The sequence below is a fragment of the Poecilia formosa genome, unplaced genomic scaffold, assembly GCF_000485575.1.
Source record: "Poecilia formosa unplaced genomic scaffold, Poecilia_formosa-5.1.2 Scaffold105, whole genome shotgun sequence".
Lineage (NCBI taxonomy): Eukaryota > Metazoa > Chordata > Actinopteri > Cyprinodontiformes > Poeciliidae > Poecilia > Poecilia formosa.
Genome location: NW_006800044.1, coordinates 1,950,279 through 1,971,094, shown reverse-complemented (window position 1 = coordinate 1,971,094; position 20,816 = coordinate 1,950,279). Strand labels below are relative to the sequence as shown.

The window sequence follows — 20,816 nt, the reverse complement described above, 5'->3', positions numbered from 1 at the left end:
AAGCATACTCATAATATTCTGCTTTTTAATCGCCCACTCACCTTATTGACTTTACTTCATACAACTCTGCTTTTACTTTGTAAAGATGAATTAATAGTTTCTTATGGTGTAACAGTTTGATATTGCAAAAAAAAAAAGAAAAAAAAAAGAGAAGTGATGCTATGACAAATGCTGATGCTGCCTTGTTGGAGATTATGACATCGACAGCACATCTGTAATTCCCTATCACTTTGATCTTAGATTGTAAGTGAAGTTTGTTATTAATTTACTTCCACATAGAAAACTTTAAAGGGAAAATAAAGATTTGATTGTAGTTTTTTCTTTATCTTACCATAAAAATGAGTGCCATATTTTTTGCTGTATATCGATTATTGAGACTGTCAGTTTTATGTGTGCTGCTGGATTACAGGGGTGAATCTTTAATTTTGATGTATTCGGTCAAGTTTAAATAAAAAGAGAGACAGAAATAATAATAATAATAATAATAATAATAATAATAATAATAACATGTATTATAATTTTAACACAAAGGAATGCTCGTTTTATTTGATTATCTTATGTCAGCCTTTTGACTTTTTATGATGAAAGAGATTTTAAATTGTTTGCTTTTTTTATTTGTGATATTTGTAACTAATGTGTGTATTTTGGAGGGTCCTGGTTTTCTGCTGAAATTTTACAAATTTCCCCACTGAAAAATGTCTATTTATATTCGTTTTTACTTTGTGGCTCCCTCGCCTGTGGGATGCTTTTATTCTGAAAATCTCTCGGCCCGGATGTGTTTGGTCCGGCGGAACTAGGTTGATTATGTCCAGTGGGAGGAGGTTTGTGTTCAACTTTGTGTTCAAGGTATTTGCCTGAATCCTGTCAACAAACTCACAGTGTCTGTTAGTGGTGTTTGTTAAATGGACAGTTTTTGACAGAAGTATTTTTATGACAAGCAAACCGGTGAGATTTATTTGGTTCTTGTACTTAGTCATGAAATCTTCGCGGATATTTACGAAGGTCTACATGAAGTAGACGTTTTGTTTAGCTAGCAAGGTAGCGGCAATGCGCTAACACCAGCTGATATATTAACGACATGGCTCTTAGAGGCCCGATTTAATCGGGACTCAAAAGGAGTCTGTGAAGCTAACAGTGCTATAACCTTTAGATAAGTGCTTTTGTTGTGGCAAACAGAGGGTTGTCGTTGCTGCAGTGCTAACAATAGCTGCTCAGCTAGTGTCTTCGGCTTACTGGAGTTCGTGATAGGAGCTAAACGCTCCTCTCTTCAACACTGTGGTGAGCAAAGTCTAACCTTATCCGTATCTGCTGTGCCTGTGTGTTTGTCGAGAGACGCATTTCGTATTCATGATGTTTATCGTGGACAACTTTTTCTGTCGCGATGCTACAAATGTCAAATTACAGTTTGATCACAACAAACAGACGTAGATGCTGTCTGAGCTCTGACCCCAGAAAGTTGATTTCTGCTTCGTGGTGAGGCCATGGCTGCTGTCAACATCACCAGGGAGATCCTGCACAGGCAGATCAGGGTAAGCACACCAAACCCGAAACTCTTAAGGGTTTCTTTATATAATTCATCTGAAATAAACTTTATTGTTGTTTTTTGTATATTAATGAGATGTTGCTTTATGTTTTTAGGACAGGAGAGCGCCGAGCTTCCAAAGGTCTTTTCATGTGACTGACCCCTTCATTAAGAGACTTGGACTGGAAACTGAGCTCCAGGTCTTTAACATCAAGCACTTTCTACAGTTTGTTTTGTTTTTTTAGCTGAATCCGAGAAGGGAAGCATGGTTGAAAATTACAGCTGCATAATGTTAAAAAAAATAAATAAAAATCAAAAGTTGGTGGTATTATTGTTAAACATTTCAGTGATGATATTGATTGTAATAAATCTACCTTTCAATTGTGATTACAGTGCATCCAGCTTACCTTTACAGTTTGAATCCTAGGTGTTAACATCTGTGTCATTATCCAATAATGCATACCATTTGCAATCAGTATTAAGACTGAGTTACTTGAAGTCAGGGATGCCACTGCTACGTATAAAAGAAAGCCATGAAATTTACAGCTCAGTTTACTGAGTTTGTTTCTCATTCAACCAGTGACATACATTGTACTGCACAACTTCTGTTTGTGAACAATTTCTTTTAGTCTTGAAAGGCATGCAAACATATGTTAGGTCACACTGGTTTTCAGACTTGCATATCGAAAGTACTACGCCGGCTGTGTGTTGGCGTCACTCACATCCTGAGTTTTTAGATTCTAGAGATGAGCATGGAAACATGGATTCATCACCACTTCATTTTTTTTCCTGATGTTGTGCAGTCTGTGGAGAAAATAGCAGTCAGGAAATACTCCATTCTCAACAGTCTTTGACGTTATGCACCGATGATGTTACATTTACAGCATATTGTTCACAACCTAATGTATCTTTTCACAATCAATGCCACCTTCCTCTACAGGGCCATACTGGCTGTGTGAACTGCTTGGAATGGAACGAAAAAGGAGAGTAAGTCTTCAAGACTTGAAAATGTGTCAGTATCTTGGTGTGTTTTCTATTTCCCACGGTCCCCTTCCTGCATGTAGGTGACCGTTTTAGTCTCTTAGCTACGTTTGGAGAGATTTTACTTTATCCACTGACCGATGTATATTAGGCCTGTATTTGCTTGTTTTTAAAATTCATCTCTGTACGAAGCCCAGTGATGCTTGTTCAGCGCTAAAACTGTGAAGCCAATAAGACTTCACTGTTGTGTCAGTCAAGCAACTTCAGGCCGGCAAGGCAGAAAGGCAACAGTATTCATGCAATTTCTTTTGTTTGAAGTTTTTTCAATCATGAATTTTTCAATGAATGCAGCTTAACTTGTGTTTGTTGTTCTTTTGTACTCAGCCTGCTGGCTTCGGGCTCAGACGATCAACATGCCATCATCTGGGACCCATTCAGACACAAGAAGCTTACAACTATGCACACGGGTCATGCTGCAAATATATTTTCTGTCAAGGTAGTGATACGGTGGGATAACGGGAAAGTTTTAGGGTAAACTATCGAGACAATGGGGCCGCAGATGTAAACTTTGACTTGGATTGTTGTCTTAGTAAAATACTTAATCATGTCCTGACCTTTAGCCTGCGTGTCCCTCTGTTTACAGTTCCTGCCTCACTCTGGGGACAGGATCTTGGTAACAGGTGCAGCTGACACAAAGGTCCATGTCCATGACCTGACCGTGAAGGAAACCATCCACATGTTCTCTGATCACACCAACAGAGTGAAGCGCATTGCCACAGCACCAATGTGGCCCAACACCTTCTGGAGTGCTGCAGAGGACGGCATCATCAGGTGAGAGCCCAGTTACTGGTTTTAGTTATTTTTAGTCAGAAATTTAGTTTTAGGTTCTAGTTAATCATCCATATGTCCTTCAGTCCATGCATGCATCTGTTGTTTCATTAATTTGTCTCCGTTTATCCATTTACCCATTTCTCCATCTATCATTTTTGCAGTTTTTCTTTCTAAAATCTTAAATTGTTAAATACATGTGCAGGAATTTCTAGTAAGCATTTGAATTTGTGCTCAAAACTGAGAACTCAGTTCAGATTTGAGTTTGGAAAAAGTACAGAACCTGGACAGGAACATGTGAAAGAACCTTTTGTTTTTTAGTAATCAACACATGTGAAGCAGAAGTGGATCCTCAGTGTTACAGTGAGCTCAGAGACAAGTTTTCTAGGCATTGATCATTTCCCTCACAATGCCTGTGTGATGTAAACACATCCGGTCCAAAGTCAGAGTTGACGATGTTTGAAAAAGATTTGTTTTTCTTTTACCCCCCAGGCAGTATGATCTGCGGGAGAACAGTAAACACTCTGAGGTTCTGATCGACCTGACGGAGTTCTGCGGTCAGCTGGCTGAAGCCAAGTGTCTCGCAGTCAATCCTCGGGACAACAACTACCTGGCAGTGGGAGCCAACGGGCCTTTTGTTCGTCTCTATGACATCAGGATGATTCACAACTACAGGTAAGTTGCTGCCAATGTTCTCCCAGATTTGAGGCTTGTGAACTGAAATAAAAGTAAGTTTTGCTCCTCACTCAGGAAATCTTTGAGCCAGAACACATCAGCGGCTGTTCACACTTTCTGTGACAGGCAGAAGCCCATCCCTGATGGAGCCGGGCAGTACTATGTAGCAGGTGAGTGCAAGGCCAAATCGTCTCATATCGAAATATTTGACATATAGACGCATCTCAATGAATTAGAAAATCATTTAGAAAGTATTTAATATAAATAATGAAATTCAAAAACCGAAGCATGTAGAATGAAATATTTTAAACAATTATTTTTGAGTTGAACACACTGCCTGTAGTGGAACATTGTTGCATTGTTGGAACGACGACATTCTCCTGTGTTCTCCAGGCCACCTGCCAGTGAAACTCAGAGATTACAACAACCGCCTGAGAGTCCTGGTGGCCACCTATGTTACCTTCAGCCCCGACGGCACAGAGCTGCTCGTTAACATGGGTGGGGAACAGGTGACGTCTCCCACAACAAACACCCAATCACATCTTGTTTTCCGTTATTCCCTCACTGATTAATTTGTGCCCTTCCTCCAGGTCTATCTTTTTGACTTGACGTTTAAGCAGAGGCCGTATACGTTTGTGCTTCCAAAAATGTGCCAGTCAACAACAGGTAGCGCTTTACATGCAGAGTAATGCCTCAGTTTGTCGCTTAAAAAGGAGTTGCTCTATCTAGAACGAGTCTTTGTAATTTCTGCTGCTGTTGCCTTCAATTAGATGTCCAGAATGGAAAGACGACAAACGGCGTCTCTAATGGCATCCACTTACCGCCCGGCCACATTCGCTTTACAGAAAGCAAAACACAGTCCAGGTAGGATTCAGCTCTATCTGCTTTAATACATGGGTTAGCTTTACAGAAGCTCTTGCTTTTTTGCTTCATTCTTCTAGTTTTACGGAGCTTTCCCCTCACTTGGAGAAAATAAAGCAACAGGCCAATAACGCATTCGCCCGCCAGCAATGGACGCAGGCCATCCAGCTGTATAGCTTAGGCATTCACGAGGCCAGGGGCAACGCCATGCTGTACGGGAACCGGGCTGCAGCCTATATGAAGCGCAAATGGTTTGTGTTACATCATTATTACAAAAAAAAAAATACTATTATCTGTATGATTTTAAAGTAGCAATGTAACATTTCTATTTTTGTATGTGACTTACAGGGATGGAGACCATTATGACGCCCTCAGGGATTGCGTGAAGGCTCTCGCCCTGAACCCAGGACATCTGAAAGCACATTTCAGGCTGGCACGGTGTCTGTTTGAGCTGAAGTATGTGGCCGAGGCTCTGGAGTGTTTGGACGATTTCAAAGGAAAGTTTCCTGAGCAAGCGCATAGCAGTGCCTGTGACGCCTTGGATAAAGACATCAAGGCTGCTCTTTACTCCAAGTCGGATTCAGGTGGGAAGATGGGACACCTCTCGTTGGCTGATTTGTAACCTGTAGATATTCTCCTTTTTTTTTTGGTTTCTGACATTTAAGCTGCTGTAGCAATAATCTTTACAAAGCTTTACATTTATAGTAACCTAAAAAAAAAAAGAGAAAAATAGGGAAACTAGCAGTGGCATACGTAGCTTTAGCATTCTAATTATTTATTAGGAAATATCTCAAAGTAGTTAAAATGTGTAATGCTTTTGTCTTCACCTGCAGAAGATAAAAAGGGCAACAGCTCCATTCGTTTCCAGTCGTTCAGCCGGAAAGAGTCCATCCCTGAGGACGAGGTGGTGTTGAGGGAGCGCAGTTTTGACTACAAGCACAGATACTGTGGTCACTGCAACACCACCACCGACATCAAAGAGGCCAACTTCTTCGGGAGGTCGGTGCACCACACTGTCATTCAGCTGTTCTCTCACTAGGGGGCAGTCTACAGCTGTGTGTTTACTGTCAGCTCTGATCACACTGTTTGTATCTCTGCCCATTTTTTAATCATGCAACAAGATAAGTGTCACCAATGCAACAAAATATAAAATATTTATAAAATGTCTGTCCAGCTAAACTAATGGGAGTAAGTTTAGCTGATTTAAGTTTTGATTCAGTCCAAGTCATTTTCATTTTGTCTTCTAAAACGGTTTGACGGGTGCCGGTCTGCGTCTCATCTGGTACTGCAGACAGTGGATCAGTAATTAATTTTTAAATTTATTATTGATGATGGTCACGCCATGAAACATCTGTTATTTTGAAAAACCAGGATCCATTAATCTGTTTGTGTAGCTGGGCCGTTGCACAAACCTCGCTATCGTGGTTGCTGCTACCACCGCCATGTTGGTCGCTCTTCTGGTGCATTTCTGTAACCGCTCCCAGAGATTTTGGAACAAGTAGCCGGTTCGCTGGATGACTGATGTGAAATCAGTCTCCGCTGATTTCACATCAGCGGAGACTGCTGATGTGAAATGGTTCAGATCAGCGGCTGATTGATTGGTGTTCTGGTTGTGTTTCAGGCTCTGTACTGTGTGTTTAGGGTCATTATTTTTGCTGGATCTCGGTCTCAAGTGGCGTGCTTGAGACATTTTCTTCCTTTATTGCCCTGTTTTAGCTCTGTCCATCTTCCCATTTCTGTTGCTGCAGAAGAAAGACATCCGAACAGATGCTGAACAGTCCTTTTATGGAAGGACTGCTCTGACCTCTGAACGCAGAAGTTTGCACGGTTTAGAGCATCTGACTAAATGGGACTGAATGTAAATCTATAGAGCTTTTCAGATTGTTATTGGCACAAAAACATGTAAAACTACTTAACATTTCTCTTGCTTTCTGTTGACCCGTCTCTTAAATACTTGATAGTTTTTAAGGTTGTAAGTTTAAGAAAGTTTGGATACTTGTGCAAGATGCTGTATGTCTGTTATGTTCTCCTTTATGTAACCTTTCTCAGATGTCTTGACAACAATCAGACACTGTTGTGTATTTGTAACACAGCCAGCAGATAGAGAAGGTGTGAACAGACTGAATGCCATAACAATTAACTGAATATTTCAAAAGTACTATGACTTTAGAGCAGCTGGTTAATTAGTCCTGAGCTTTCAGACATTTAAACGTTTAGTCGGTGAACCTACAAGCGGCTGCACGTCCTAATGTGTCATGCCACATTATGACTCAGCATTGATTAACCTCGTCCGGTTTGTCGTCGCGTTTTGTTGTTGAGCCGAGTAACCAAACGGATTGTGTCACTTCATTCTGAACCTCACATACCAGAATATCCTGCTCTGTTACCTTTCATAAAATTACTGGGAAAAAATCTGCATTCTGCCAAAGTCGTTCAATTGGAAAAAGGGCTGCACTGGTTTCCAAGTGAAATCTTAAAATTTTTCTCGGAAAACTTTAAGATTAGCAACCTTCCCAAGAAGGTTAGACTCAACAAACGAGTCTAAGCGGTTTTATTTCCTCTCCAGCAAGGGCCAGTACATCGTGAGCGGCTCGGATGATGGCTCATTTTTCATCTGGGAAAAAGAAACGACTAACCTGGTGAGGATCCTTCAGGGAGATGAGTCAATAGTCAACTGCCTGCAGCCGCACCCAAGCTACTGCTTCCTGGCTACTAGTGGTATTGACCCTGTGGTACGATTATGGAACCCCAGACCAGAGGTAAACAAACTATTTATTTATCTTTTGAACACTGTTGATCAGCGAGCTAGAAATGTGTACAATTGGATGGGTTTGATTAAGAATGAGATTTATTTATCTTTCAGATTCCAGTGTTCTTTACACAGATAAAGTTTATTGGTTTTTAAGAGGGCAAATTTACATTATTTTATTATGCCATAGTAAATTCGTCACTTGAAAATGGCCACAAAGCAACAATATTGTCGTCCAGCTCATGTTTTATCATGACAGGGCTGTTTTCTTTTCCGGCAGACCGACCGTGACAACGGGCGCGTGGTGGAGGACATGGAGGGAGCTGCTCAGGCGAATCAGCGGCGAATGAATGCCGATCCGTTAGAGGTAATGCTTCTGAACATGGGTTATCGCATCACAGGCCTGCGTGGCGTCGGCCCCGACGGTTCAGACGACGAGGACAGCTCGGAGGGGCCGGTGCAGTGCAGGACGAGCTAAACAGACCGCCGTGCGTTCTGTAGAACGGCTTCAGGAAGCAGACGACTCTCCCAGACTCCGCTTTTAACACCTGAACCCTGCTTCCGCTGACAGAACATCAGCCGTCTGCCGTGTCACCTACCTGCACTATGCACCGCCTTCCCTTCGTCCCACGCCAGGACCGGTGGCACTTTTTGGGAGAGGAATTGACAAAAAGGCAGCAGCTCCCTTCTCATGCTTTCTAAGTACCAACAGCGCCCACTCCGCTGTGACGGTGGGCGGGGGCGGCTTTTGAGGAGAGCACCTTCCACGTCACTCCCCAGTTTCTCACAAGGAAGGAGGTGTGCAGCACTTATACCTTCTCAGGTTTTTGTCGGAGAGTCTCGCAACACAAGGCGGAAGCGGCGTGGGTTCCTTTGACCTATTTTCAGGTCACAGAACAGATCTACTGTCTTCTCCACGGATGGAGCGAAGCGTCCCAGCGTCCCGCTCCAGACGGAAGAGCCGCACGCACACGCACACACACACACACACACACACGTCGCTGATGCTACGTTGGACTCGGATGGAGTTTGCATTACAGGAAGTCATGGAACGAAGAGTAGCTCCTCATGTTGTGAAGATTGTTGCTGAGATAAAATGTATTTATAGTTTGAACTGTCAGGAAAAACAAGAGTTTCTTCTGCCAAAGTTTACCATCTGTGTTTTAAACAGCCAAGGATTAATATTTAGGTTCCGTTTTATTCTGACCTAATTTGGTTCATTTTAGTTTAGAGCTTATAAAAATGCATATAAAATGAGTAGATTGTTGACAAGGGAGTATTTGTAACACAAATAACTTTGTAACGTTTTTTTTTTCGATTTCACTCTATTTGCATATAAGATGAAATCTCAAACTTTTTTAGGAATAAGCAGGAGATTTGTGTTATAACTTGGCTCAAATAGTCGTGACCATGGAGTTCCTGGCTGCATGGCTTCCCCGTTTGTCCACTGTTGCCGGTTTTTCAGCTTGCATGAGGCTTCTCACGACGAAGCGGTGACGTTAATTTAAAAAAATAAAAAATGCACAGCTGCACCTCATCAGGAGTACAGCTCACTGAATTTCCTTTGACCCTCAATTAAAATAACATGGCTTCCATGTGTTTTACTTTCATTTGCGCTTCTCAGTTGTTGTTTTTTTTTCCTTTCTTCCAGGGAATCCTGTGAGCTTTGATTAATTTAAATTAAAATAAGACTATTAACTTCTTTGTCTTTTACATTTTTGTTCCATTATTCCCACAAACATTTAACATTTGCACAAGTTAAAACATCAGTGCAGACAGAATACTATCTAGGTTAGGAAGATGTAGCCCACTGTCTCAAGCTGCTGTATGCTCATTCGTCACCGTGTGCTTTTCTCCTCATTTCTGCTGACTATCGCGCAACAAAATGTCCTAAAAACAGCAGAAATGAGAGTAGCCAGCTCCAAAGAATAGTGCCTCTAAAAGGAACATTTGGATAAAATTATTTGAGTTGCAAAACCTTCTCTAGTTGCTAATTTGAGTTATTTTGTGGTGCTATATTTTATGTTGAAATAGAGAATGCTTCAGGGGCCTACAGTCTTCTGGCAGTGTGCAGTATGTCTCTAGTAAAGTAGAATTGATTTAGGTCTCAATGTGCATGCTCAATTAACCACACACTGACTGATATTGTTCTGTCACTATTCCTATTATTAATCACACAGATTAAAGCATTTACACTAAACTATACACATACAGAATGGTAATAATACCTGGTAGTAATACCTTTTGAACTCGTCACAGTCCAACCATAAAACTGATGGTATTTTACTGAGACGTTCTGTGATGCTCTAACACAAAGCATACAAGACCCTGTACTCCGATTGCCCAAAAATAAAACTTGTGAAACCTTTAAAGATTTGTTAGCGAATAATAGCAAACAGCATCATAATGGAGCTACGGCCAGGGATAGGAATTTAGAAATTTTAGACAATGTTACTTCAAAATAATAATAATAATAATGGGAACTCATACTTAAAAGTATAATTTAGACATTAACACAATTGATGATTACACTTGATTTTGATATGTACTATAAAGCACTTTCAAAGTTCTGAACGTGTAGATTCATGAAGCTGGATGCCCATGAATCTACCATTTTATGGGTATCAAATTAAACAGGGCCCACTTTTCAGATTTTTATTTGTGCGGGGCGAAAAAAATCTTATTTTTCCTTCCCATTTCACAAATAAGCACAAATTTAAGTTTGTAATAAAACACATTGAGGTCTGAGCTTGTAACATAAATGAAGACGAGTTGAAGAAGTTTGAATACTTTTGCATGGCACTGCATATCGGTCACTGAGTACCGAGACGGTCAACTGAAGTTTTTATGAATTTTTACACGATTTTAAATGAAGTTCAAACAAGACGCACGCGTCCCGTCAGATTATATGCCACAACAGCCTGCCATACCCTTCCGTTTCCACGCTGCGTTTGCGTCAGCGTCGTCTGGGTCTCCCTCTGGGATCTCAGGTTGTGATGGCGGAGGTGGACGACGCCGACATCATGGTGAACTTCCAGGGTGATTTCCTAAAAAGCGGCAGGAAAAGCTGCCGCTACCCGTACTGCATTGTCTGGACGCCTATTCCGATTTTATCGTAAGAAGCTAATAAATCCCAATCCTGCTTTTCTAGAGAGGTGAACGCTGCAGCTGACAACTCTTGTCAGCTGACTGCTATTTTCCCCCTCAACATCCGGTCAAAGCAGATTAGTCCTGGCCGTGTTGTTTTGCGTTCATTTGCACAGATGCATTAGATGCACAGCACAGATCGTGTTCTGTTGAACCTGAACTGACTCATTCTTTCAATCCATCCTGCAGATGGGTGCTCCCCTTCATCGGTCACATGGGCATCTGCACCTCTTCAGGGGTCATACGAGACTTTGCGGGATCTTACTTTGTCTCGGTCAGTCACTCTTCTCTTCTGATTCTTTGGATTCACGTGTCAAAACATCAGCTGTAATGACAACTAGCATGTAGATTGTCAAATTTTCTTGCATTTCTGTAGCTTAATTGAAAGTTTTGGCTGTTAGTCCATATAAAATATTTAATTTCTCTTTCAGGAGGATAACATGGGGTTTGGTCGACCCACAAAGTAGGTTTGATAACTAAATTCTGGTATTTTTTAATGTTTCAAAACGCTGTTATTCAAATCAACACACCAATGACTTCTGTTGTAGGTACTGGAGGCTCGATGTGGATAAAGTCTGTGGTAACGGTGCAGCAACGTGGGACCAAGCAGTGCACGATGCATCTGAGGAATACAAATGCAGGCCGGTACAACTGCATACAATGTATTTTATTCATCTTAATTCATGCTGCTGCAGAATTAGTCACGTCTTCTTTTGTTGTTGTTCTTTCCTCCCCCTTGTCGCATTGAAGCACAACCTGTGCATGGATAACTGTCATTCCCACGTTGCGATGGCTTTAAACCTGATGCGGTATGACAACAGCTCATCCTGGAACATGGTGAACCTGTGTGTGCTGTCCTTCATTCATGGGAAGCATGTGAGGTAAACTGTTCACACTCACTTCAGCCTCCGGTCCTAGAACTGTAAACATGTATCAGTATCACTTTGTTTTTGTCCCTGCAGGAAACTTTTCCCTTTCAACCAAGTGGAAAGAAAAAAATAATAATAATACATGCAGACACAATCATGCTGACATTTTCAAAAACATTAAAGAAAACTATTAAAGTTATTAATAACTTTAAAAAAATATATATTAAAAACAATCATATTAAAATGAAGAAGCAATCTTTTGCTTCTTGATCCAGGCGGTCTGGATCGCTTTCCAGGTGGTAGCAGCTCAAATTCACCATGAAGTGATCGACAAGGAGAGGGAAGAATGTCTTCTGTCTTCTGTGTGGCTGTTTTTGAAAATGTTTCTGTTAGATCAGATGATAAGATAAAATAAAACTTTATTATCCACTAAGGCGGAAGGTTTTCTTTCTCTCTTCAACCGTAAAGGAAAACACTTTCATACAGTCACAGTGTCAACAATTAGTACATAAAATTAAATACCTTGCATGCTACAGGCAGATGTTATCATTTAGTTTGATTAAGAATTTTTATTCTGATGTTCACCTGACCAGGTGGGTGATCTTCTCCCTTTAGCAGACTGACAGTAAAAATGTGTTGTCCTGTATAATGACTCCTGCAGTCGTTGCAACAGGATATACAATATGGGACAGAGAACGCAGCCCAGAGGAGAGACGGCGGAGGAAAACCCCTCGTCTGACTTAGACTCATTCACCCAGACGTTCTTGGATCTGTCACCAAGAACATCTAAAACCCTGCCAAGAACAAGTTGGGCACAGGTTAAAATTAGTCAGTAATTTAGGAGGCAAACTGTAAGACTGGATTCAATTAAAAGCAGGAGAAAAATATAAAAACAGCAGCTGTGCATGAAAACCAAGGTGCGTTTAAAAATGAACTTAAGAAGCGTTAAGATTAGATTTTAAACCCTTCTATCACACCTGCTGGAAATTGTAAAATGTCTAATTTATACGTCAATTAGACATTTGAAAAACTTATCGACAAGCTTTTCAAAAGCTTTCATGATGATGTAAGTTAGAGCCGAATGTCTCCGTGTTTGCAAACTTTCAGCACAGATTGTTTAGCGAGTTTTCATAAAATCGGACTTATTTTCTCCAATGTCTCCAGGACATGTTCGATTGTAAGTTACGGCGTCTTCCAAAAGCATAGCTGCTAATGTTTTTACTTGTTTCTCATGTTGCAGCACAAGCTTCAACTTATTTGACTTGGACCCAGTGTGATACATCAGAAAACAACTAACAGTGTTGTATTAAGTCGAGGCAAAATGATAGAGTTCAAACTTTAAAAAAAAAAAAAAAGATTCTGAACAGCGCATCAGGCTTTATATCCATTGTCTTTGAGCTCATACGTTGCTGAACAAACTTTCTCTGCAGTTGTAGCTGTATGTTTTGAAGGGTTTGTCTGTACGTGCTTCCTGCATTTAGACACTGAAATGTCCAATTTGCTTTCAAAGTTCTTACTTTGACTGAACACATTCTTTTAAAGGAACCGTTTCTCATCCTTCAGATCCTTCAGAGAGGCGCCGCTTGTTTGTTCTCCTGCCTAAAAATATAAAAGGCGGCAGCAGTCACAGCTGTTGCTCCACCATCAGAGAGGGACTTCATTTGATGTGCTTTTTTTATATATTGTTTGATGGAAATAAAAGACTCATATTTATTCAGTTGGCCTTCCAGCCCGTTAACCCTTTAACCCTCCTTTTTTACCAACAATCTGCATTTATTCCTTACCTTTAAGACTTGCAGAATTAGTTTTTTGCATTCGTACCTACAAGTAAAAACTTTACTTCCTGTTTGCTTTTTAATGATTGAGTTGAAGGAGTGTGGGGTGATTATGCCATAAACAACTTTGAGAAATTTTATGATCTCTCACTTGATGACTATAACTAAAGTATGGAAATAAAAAAGAGGACGTTATCTTGCCAAATCGTATTAGTTCAAAATAAGCAGGTTGAATTAATTTTCTTTATTGACTCAAAATCACTTTTCCTTTTATTTCTTGTAGATAAAATCCTAACACCTTCTGCGTTGAGAAAGCAGAGAGATTAGAAATAAAAAGTGACACAGAAGGATTAATAAAAATGTGTGTGAATATGTGTAGCCCTAAACTTAAACATCAAACATAAGGCGTCTTGTTTTTAGCCGCGTATACGCCGTCTGGAAAAATGCCCTGCTGCCAGAGTCCAGCTCCATTAAGAGACATATGGCACAGAGAACCCCCCCCCCCCTCATTATTCTCCGCTGACCCACATAGAGAACAATACAGCCACAGTTTGTGCTGCCGCTTCCTACACACTCCCACAGCAAAGGAGTCTCGGGCAATTCATCACTGACGGTGGCGCTCCCCTCCGCGCCACCGCTGGAGGTCACCTCTCAGCTGGATGGTTTGGTGGGACGCAGGTCATGGAGCCTCTGGGGATTAAAATGGTTGTGTCCTTTAGAATCGACTAGAAGGGCATCTGTTATAAGAGATGTTTGCAGGTGTTGTCTTTAACACACGGTCTCTCTTTCCCCTCAGCTGGGCAGCCGTCCTGAAGACCTGGCTCCCCTTCGTCATGCTCTGTGGGGTCCTCGCCACGTTCATCTTGACTCTGAACCTACAGTAATGCAGCGAGCGGCACCAGGAGAGGGCTTTAGTGATGCTGTGTACACTGTCACTGACATGAGTGGTGTGTGTTTTGATGGGACGTTTGCAAAATATCAAATGGAACGACTCGTTATGTTTAATTTAACAAGCTTACTTGTTGTTTTTAAAGGATTTGTATCATTGTTTTTGCAGCTTTACCTTATCATTTGTATCCAGTGTTGCAGTTCCCGACAGTTGTATTAAATCACATGTGCAATATCAAGAAATATATAAAACAACATAAAGGGGGGGAGAAAGGCACAGTTCTGCTCAGAACGCAGCCAAAGGTTGCAGAAGAGTGATAATTTAAATCTGAATCACCAAACTCTGGCTTCAGCGCGTAGCGCAATGTTCACCTAGTACAAAAGCAGCGATAGCAAAATTAACAGCAAGAATTTGAGATCATACAGTGAAGAAGTACATAGGAATTTATCCATTGTACTTTGGGAAGTCAGGCGAAATCTTGCCTGTGAGCAGTAGCTTGGAGACCTACCAAACAGGCATTCTACACAGGGATTTAAAAGCTTTCTGAGAGTGTATTTTCTCTACTGTAGTGAATGAAAGCTAGTTATAGAAACTGTAATTTGAAACACTAACATTCTGGCAGCATTCAGACAAATGTAATTTCCACTTCGGTTCTGTCCAACATTGTTTCTTGGATATGCACAGACATCCATCCGCATGTTCCTCCAAACAGCTCACCAGAACAGCCTACTTTATCTTATCAACCCGTGCAGTGGTTGTGCAAGCTTTGCCTTTATCCATATAATCAGCTTGTGTTTGATATATCACTTTAATATAGTTGATAAAACATTACTCTGAGGACAGCATCTAGCTCTGTCTGCAGTTATTTAGCACCCAACGAAATGTTTATCCCTAAAAGTCGCTTCAAATTATTACTAATGGATGGAGGTGAAAATGTTGATCTATAACCAAGACTGCAGACAAACACTCCTATGTAAAGACAGAAGTGAAGTAAATATCACGAGCAAAAAGCAGGGAAAACATTTGGAGAGATTAATCTGTGGACTTTAGCACAGGTTTTGACAACAGATACATAAAAAAATGACTAAGATCTAGAGATGTAAAGGGCATTATATCTAAAATCAGTTATTATTATAACAAGCAATGGCCAATTTAAAAAGAGTATTTTCTTACCTGATAAACTTTATGCTGACAAACAGCACCCAGAGTCATCTGGCTTTTTACCCCCTACTTAGACAGCATGAATAGTACAGTTCATGCTGTCTAACAGCATGAGCTGTGCTGTGAGCCCATCCCTCATCTCTGGCTTGAAATCAGATCCCCAATATTTCATAATCCCTGGCCAAACAGTGTTTCCAGTGGAGAGACTGTTTTTGGTTGAAATTTATCTTTTTTTACTTGTTTACTTCCAACCGTCTTTCCTACACAGATCATCTCTACAGCAGATGTGCTCACTCTGTCCTTTTTTGTGCGATGCCAGTAAGAATCTGCATATTCATTCAATATATTTCTGTTAATTTTTTAATGATGAAATCAGTCCTTGTCCTTAGCATAGCAGAAGCCCAACAGACTGACTTCAGAAAATACATCATCATTCATAAATACTTGCCTCCTATTTTTAGGAGGCAAGTATTGGCTCATATGTCTTTTTGTTCTCAAAAAGTGCTTTTAAAATCCTTTGTCTGCTATGAAAAGCTGGTTATGATTTATTTAAGTTTCATATTTTCAATATTTATGGATCTTATCTAGCTCTAAAATGTGATATTTGTCCTTTGTGGAAAAGAGTTTTGTTTTGTTTTAGTAACGGTGCAATACAGGGTTTGCAAATCTTTTCTCACGCTCGTAATTTTTTAAAAGTTTTGTTAACTTACAATATGCTGGATGCTTTTTCTTGGGAAAAATAGTCACATTAAGGAGGTTCATTTTCTCCGTAATATGCCGCAGGGGAGCGGCAAGTTGCATTTTTCATGAGCGACAGTGATGAATCCGTTTCTGCGGCACCTAATGTTGACTCCGGTGATGAATCGCTATGAGATGGATTTGAAATCTTAATGCTGAAAGTTCTCATCCTCATCAGTTTTTTTGTGAATGAGATGCGAGCCGCTACCAAAGATAGAATGATGTGGAGGGGGAACTTGGGAGTGTCCTCGTTTGAATTTGTCTAAATTATTTATTCATTTATTTGCGAGCAAATACTAAATACTCACTTAACTTTGCAACCTGGAATGTCACTGGAGTAAGACTCAGGACTATGAACAGATCTGCTTTGAAAGCTATCTAACTACTGATTAATAATTGTTGTGTATATTTTTTTTTGTATGTTTAGCAAGTAATTGTTGATATTCTTCCACTGTGTCCTCTGTCAGACGGTGGTGTAGGTCAGTGGCTGTGGCCGCTCTAATCTAATCGTCCCCTGTACCTTTAAGGGAACCACATACCTTTTTTTTAGCAAGCAGATTCAGTTCGATAGGAGCAACCATCAATTTGTGGGAACCCTTATTCCCACAGTGGAGCAGATGAGAAGCCACTACTGCTGGAACAAGCAGCCCTTGCCACTAACTCAGCGTTAGAAGGAACAGGTCGCATTTTTCTCTGCTGTCATTTTCATCTGCAACTTCTTTGTTTCCAACTCTGCAGACATGTGCATTTTGGCAGCTTGTGTTTTTCTAGGAGTTCTCCTTTTGCTTGCACCCTCGCAGTGCTTGGCGTGTCCTTTTGGCTGTGAATGTTTTGCAATCACCCGCACGGTGAAGTGTGTCTCTAAGGATCTGCTCGTAGTGCCACAAAACATTCCAGGATATACCCGGAGTGTCGTCATCACAGGGAATAACATACATCAAGTCGGACCAGATTCGTTTACAGAACTGCAGAATGTCACTAACGTCATTTTAAGCAATAACAGGTGAGAATGTCGGTGTCATGTTTTTTAGTTGTGTAATTTAAAGCCATATTTGGTTAATGTAACACTTTGTTGGTGTGTGTATGTAATAAAGAAACAGTGGCTTTATCTGTGGCCGTGTTTGTTCCTTTAAAGATGCTATATGTGTTATTCAGCATAAGAATGGCATCAGAACGTCTAAGAGCGATTGTCACAGTGTTAGTCGTCTTCTCAGGATCACAGAGTTGGCCTCCCACACCTTTGCCGGTCTCACCAGTCTGCGCTCCTTGGACCTCAGTGGTAACCAGCTGGCGTTAATCCACCCAGAGGCACTCAGCATACCTGGAAGCCCCCTTCAGGAGCTCAACCTGAGCCACTCGCTGCACAACTTCACCGCCCTGACCGACCTGGCCACGGCTCTCCGCTGGGGCGGACTCTGGGGGCTCCGCCGCCTCGACCTTTCCGGAAACCTCCTGGCCCTTCTCCCGCCCGGGATGTTCTCCCACATTCCCAGTTTGCAGCAGCTCTTGCTCAGGAACAACAACTTGGTGGCTGTCTATGCGGGGACCTTTTCCGGCATGGACCATCTGGAGACCCTGGACCTCACGCACAACAACTTCGAGGCGTTCAGGGTCGACGCCCTGCAAGAACTAGAGAGACTCGGCAACGCTCAGATCTTTCTCGGTTACAACCCGTACACCTGCTCCTGTGAGAGCCGGGACTTTGTGACCTGGCTGAATAAAACCAGAGCCCGGGTGGATGCTGACGCGGTCAGATGTGCATCACCGGAGGCGTTAGCCGACACCCGGCTGCAAGGGCTCACCGTCCAGGCCATTGGTTGTGTAGTTCCGGTCCTGGCCGAGGTGGCTGACCTCACCTTGCAGACGTCGTACGTTTTCCTGGGGGTGGTGCTGGGTTTTGTCGGCATGGTTTTTCTCTTTGTGCTCTACCTGAATCGAAACGGCATGAAGAAGTGGATCATAGAAACGAGGGACGCGTGCCGGGACGTTCTGGAGGGCTATTACTACCGGTACGAGATAGACTCTGACCCTCGGTTGGGCCACATTGCGGCCGGCAGTAGCAGGTCACAAAGGCATTTGGGACAAGCGCCGTCCCAACAGCTGCCAAATGACACGTGTATAGTCCAAGCCTCGACAGAAACACAAGTCAAACCAGTGGCAACCTCTCCTGCTGTAAACTCCTGATCTTGGAGTTTCATTGAAGTGCATTTTTTTAAAATGAATTAGGATATCATCCAATAATTTATTTAGTTTGCAAATTCAGTTCAAAAAGTAAAGGTCACATTCACTGCCAAGAGTGAAATGTGTCGAGGGGTAATTTGTTTAATTTTTTTTTAATTCTTAAAAATATTGACAGGTTTCCACAAGCAGCACGAACTACAGAAAGGTCACAGCAAGAGAAGATGGCTGCTTTGTCCTAGCATGTCAAAATGTGGAGAAGCAACAGGGATGACAAGCAGCACTCTTTTTTTGTAAACAAAAAAGAAAGCACATTTTATATTTCATTTGAAAATCAAGGTCCCAGAAGGAAGGAGAGGAGAGGAGAGGATTGCTGCATTGTTGCAATAATTCATGCAAAAGGAGCCCCAACATAGAGTGGATATACTGTACAGTACATGAAGAATCCTTATGAAGCAAAAATTTATGAATAAGAAATTATTTTTTTCATTAATATTATGTCATTTTCCAATTTTCTGAGAAATTGACTTTTGGGTTTTAACTAGCCATAAATCATAATCATCAAAATGAAAAGAAATAGGTGGTTGAAACCTACCACTTGGTGTGTAAAGTACCTGTAGAGTTGCATTCTTTAAGTTAAATTATTAAAGTAACCTAAAAAATATATAGAGAGGTGTACTTTTAGAATCTCAGAATATTTATACTTGCTGTGTATCTTTTAAACTTCACCATAAAAAGTGCCTTTGTGTTTTCTTAGGCACGTGAAATTAATCTGCAAATAGTTTTCTGCTTTTTAGATAAACACTCTTGGTTTTAGTCATCGTTTATTAGTTAGTCTTAGCATCATAACTCCACACATTTGGAAGCTCCTCTACTGATAGCGTTGATGGCAGCTCAGACACACGGAGAATGCATGAAAAAGTATAAAGTATTAAAATATGTCTTGTATCATTAATACTGTTGTAAAGTTTCGAAGCAAAAAGTTCTCGGATGACACATTTTGTTGCATTTGTCTTTGTTGCGTCACGCGTAGCACAACATGTTATATGAAACACATATTTCTGCTCCAAATAAAACATTTGTTTATTTATATTTCATTTCTATGCTCCCTTACTGTGACTGGAGTCCAGAATGAAGAACTGCGGAAAACCATTTGTTTTCCTCCATGTGGCGCGTTCCCACTATTTCTGCTCATAGAGTGCGTGATTAAGTGTCTGCATTCAGTGGAAATAGGACAAAATGAAAGATGTTGTTTAGAAACACACCTGCTGGCTCTGCAGCTGTGCACCCCTGTGAGCATGCCAGGCCTGCCTTGGATGTGTGCGCATTAATTACAACGGTGGTTTCCAAAGTTCCTCCGCTCCTGACCTACAAAGTAGTAGTTGCTAAAGGCTTGTGACCCAGACGACTGAAGAGTACAAATATTGATAATAACCAGCAGGATGGATAATTGCAACACTAATGGCCTCTTCAGAGCTTCCATCATATCTGGAACTGGTGTTTCTACCATTTTTATACAGACCCTCACAAAAGTTTTCATACAACTCCATTTCCTGACATTTTTCACTTTAAAACCATAATTTTTAGTGTGTGTTAGTTTTACTTTGATTTTTCGTTGCAATTGTCCTGTGGTTTAAGTAGGTGAACAATCTCCATCCTGCCTAAAGAAAAACAAACCCAAAGCTAGTGTTGTGCATGAATGCATTAAAATAAACCCTTCTTTCATGAAGGTGGAATACATTTCTGTTGTTTTTTGTTTGTTTGTTTGTTTGTTTGTTTTCTTTTTCACTTACCAATGCTGGGTATTTTGAGATGAACTCGAAGGAAATGCAGTTCACACTGACGTCTTTTAAAGGTACTCTAATCAGGGTTGAACAAAAGATTTACACATACTTTGCAGGCAGAAACTTTGGATGTTTCATACAGAAAGTGATGCAGCATTTTCCTTCAAGGCACACACTGAGTGACTGCAGAGTGTGTGTGTGTCCGTGAAGTGGAGATGGCGTTAAGGTAGGCCTATCCATTTCCCTTTGCTATAAACTTGACTATGTCGCCTTTAACTCTCTAAACTAAAAGTATTAAACGATTTCACTGCAATGACCAAAATTATATTAATTTGGTTTTGAAGTGATATTAATTGAATCTCTCTTTTTTTTTCAGAAAAGGAGATAACAAAATAACAAAATAATATTTTTCTGGCTATTTTGAAAATATGTGTTGACTGTAAGCCATTATAATTTCGGACCGTGGTGGTTATGTACTACACCACAATGCTCATCTTGGATCGTTTTGCTTTTTATAACAAATGTTCGTGAGAACCATTTAGATAGTGTAAATAGGGGTTAAAAGTTTTTTTCATTTGTTTCTTTGTTTTTATTTTATTTTATTTTTTTTTTTGGTGAAATTTATTGTTGCGTTAACTTCCTTTTTTTTGTCATTTGAC

The 20,816-nt window shown here is 40.8% G+C and overlaps 3 protein-coding genes across 6 annotated transcripts; all 3 read left to right on the top strand.

Annotated features, from left to right (window-relative positions):
• Positions 1-791: 791 nt before the first annotated feature.
• wdtc1 (WD and tetratricopeptide repeats 1) lies at positions 792-9,226 on the top strand. 4 transcript variants are annotated; one of them, XM_007559606.2, is made up of 17 exons: positions 792-945; positions 1,177-1,278; positions 1,405-1,529; positions 1,639-1,722; positions 2,463-2,509; positions 2,888-2,999; positions 3,147-3,334; positions 3,824-4,006; positions 4,082-4,176; positions 4,400-4,515; positions 4,597-4,672; positions 4,777-4,870; positions 4,948-5,118; positions 5,216-5,451; positions 5,701-5,866; positions 7,434-7,626; positions 7,897-9,226. In XM_007559606.2, exons 3-17 carry the CDS (start codon positions 1,482-1,484, stop codon positions 8,092-8,094), a joined length of 2,007 nt encoding a protein of 668 aa, XP_007559668.1. In that variant the 5' UTR covers positions 792-945; positions 1,177-1,278; positions 1,405-1,481; the 3' UTR covers positions 8,095-9,226. The 4 variants fall into 4 exon arrangements, with proteins under 4 accessions (XP_007559668.1, XP_007559672.1, XP_007559669.1 ...); XM_007559610.2 differs by lacking the exon at positions 1,177-1,278 and having other exon boundaries at positions 1,423-1,529; XM_007559607.2 differs by having other exon boundaries at positions 792-1,278; positions 1,423-1,529.
• A 1,328-nt stretch (positions 9,227-10,554) lies between these two features.
• LOC103143172 (transmembrane protein 222) lies at positions 10,555-14,538 on the top strand. Its single transcript, XM_007559603.2, has 6 exons — positions 10,555-10,731; positions 10,953-11,037; positions 11,195-11,226; positions 11,312-11,408; positions 11,514-11,644; positions 14,204-14,538. The coding sequence occupies exons 1-6, from the start codon at positions 10,613-10,615 to the stop codon at positions 14,289-14,291; spliced, it is 552 nt and encodes a 183-aa protein (XP_007559665.1). The 5' UTR covers positions 10,555-10,612; the 3' UTR covers positions 14,292-14,538.
• Positions 14,539-16,225: 1,687 nt separating this feature from the next.
• On the top strand, positions 16,226-19,470 carry tpbg1a (trophoblast glycoprotein 1a). The gene is made up of 2 exons (XM_007559602.2): positions 16,226-17,198; positions 17,410-19,470. Exons 1-2 carry the CDS (start codon positions 16,936-16,938, stop codon positions 18,377-18,379), a joined length of 1,233 nt encoding a protein of 410 aa, XP_007559664.1. The 5' UTR covers positions 16,226-16,935; the 3' UTR covers positions 18,380-19,470.
• The last annotated feature ends 1,346 nt before the right edge of the window (positions 19,471-20,816 follow it).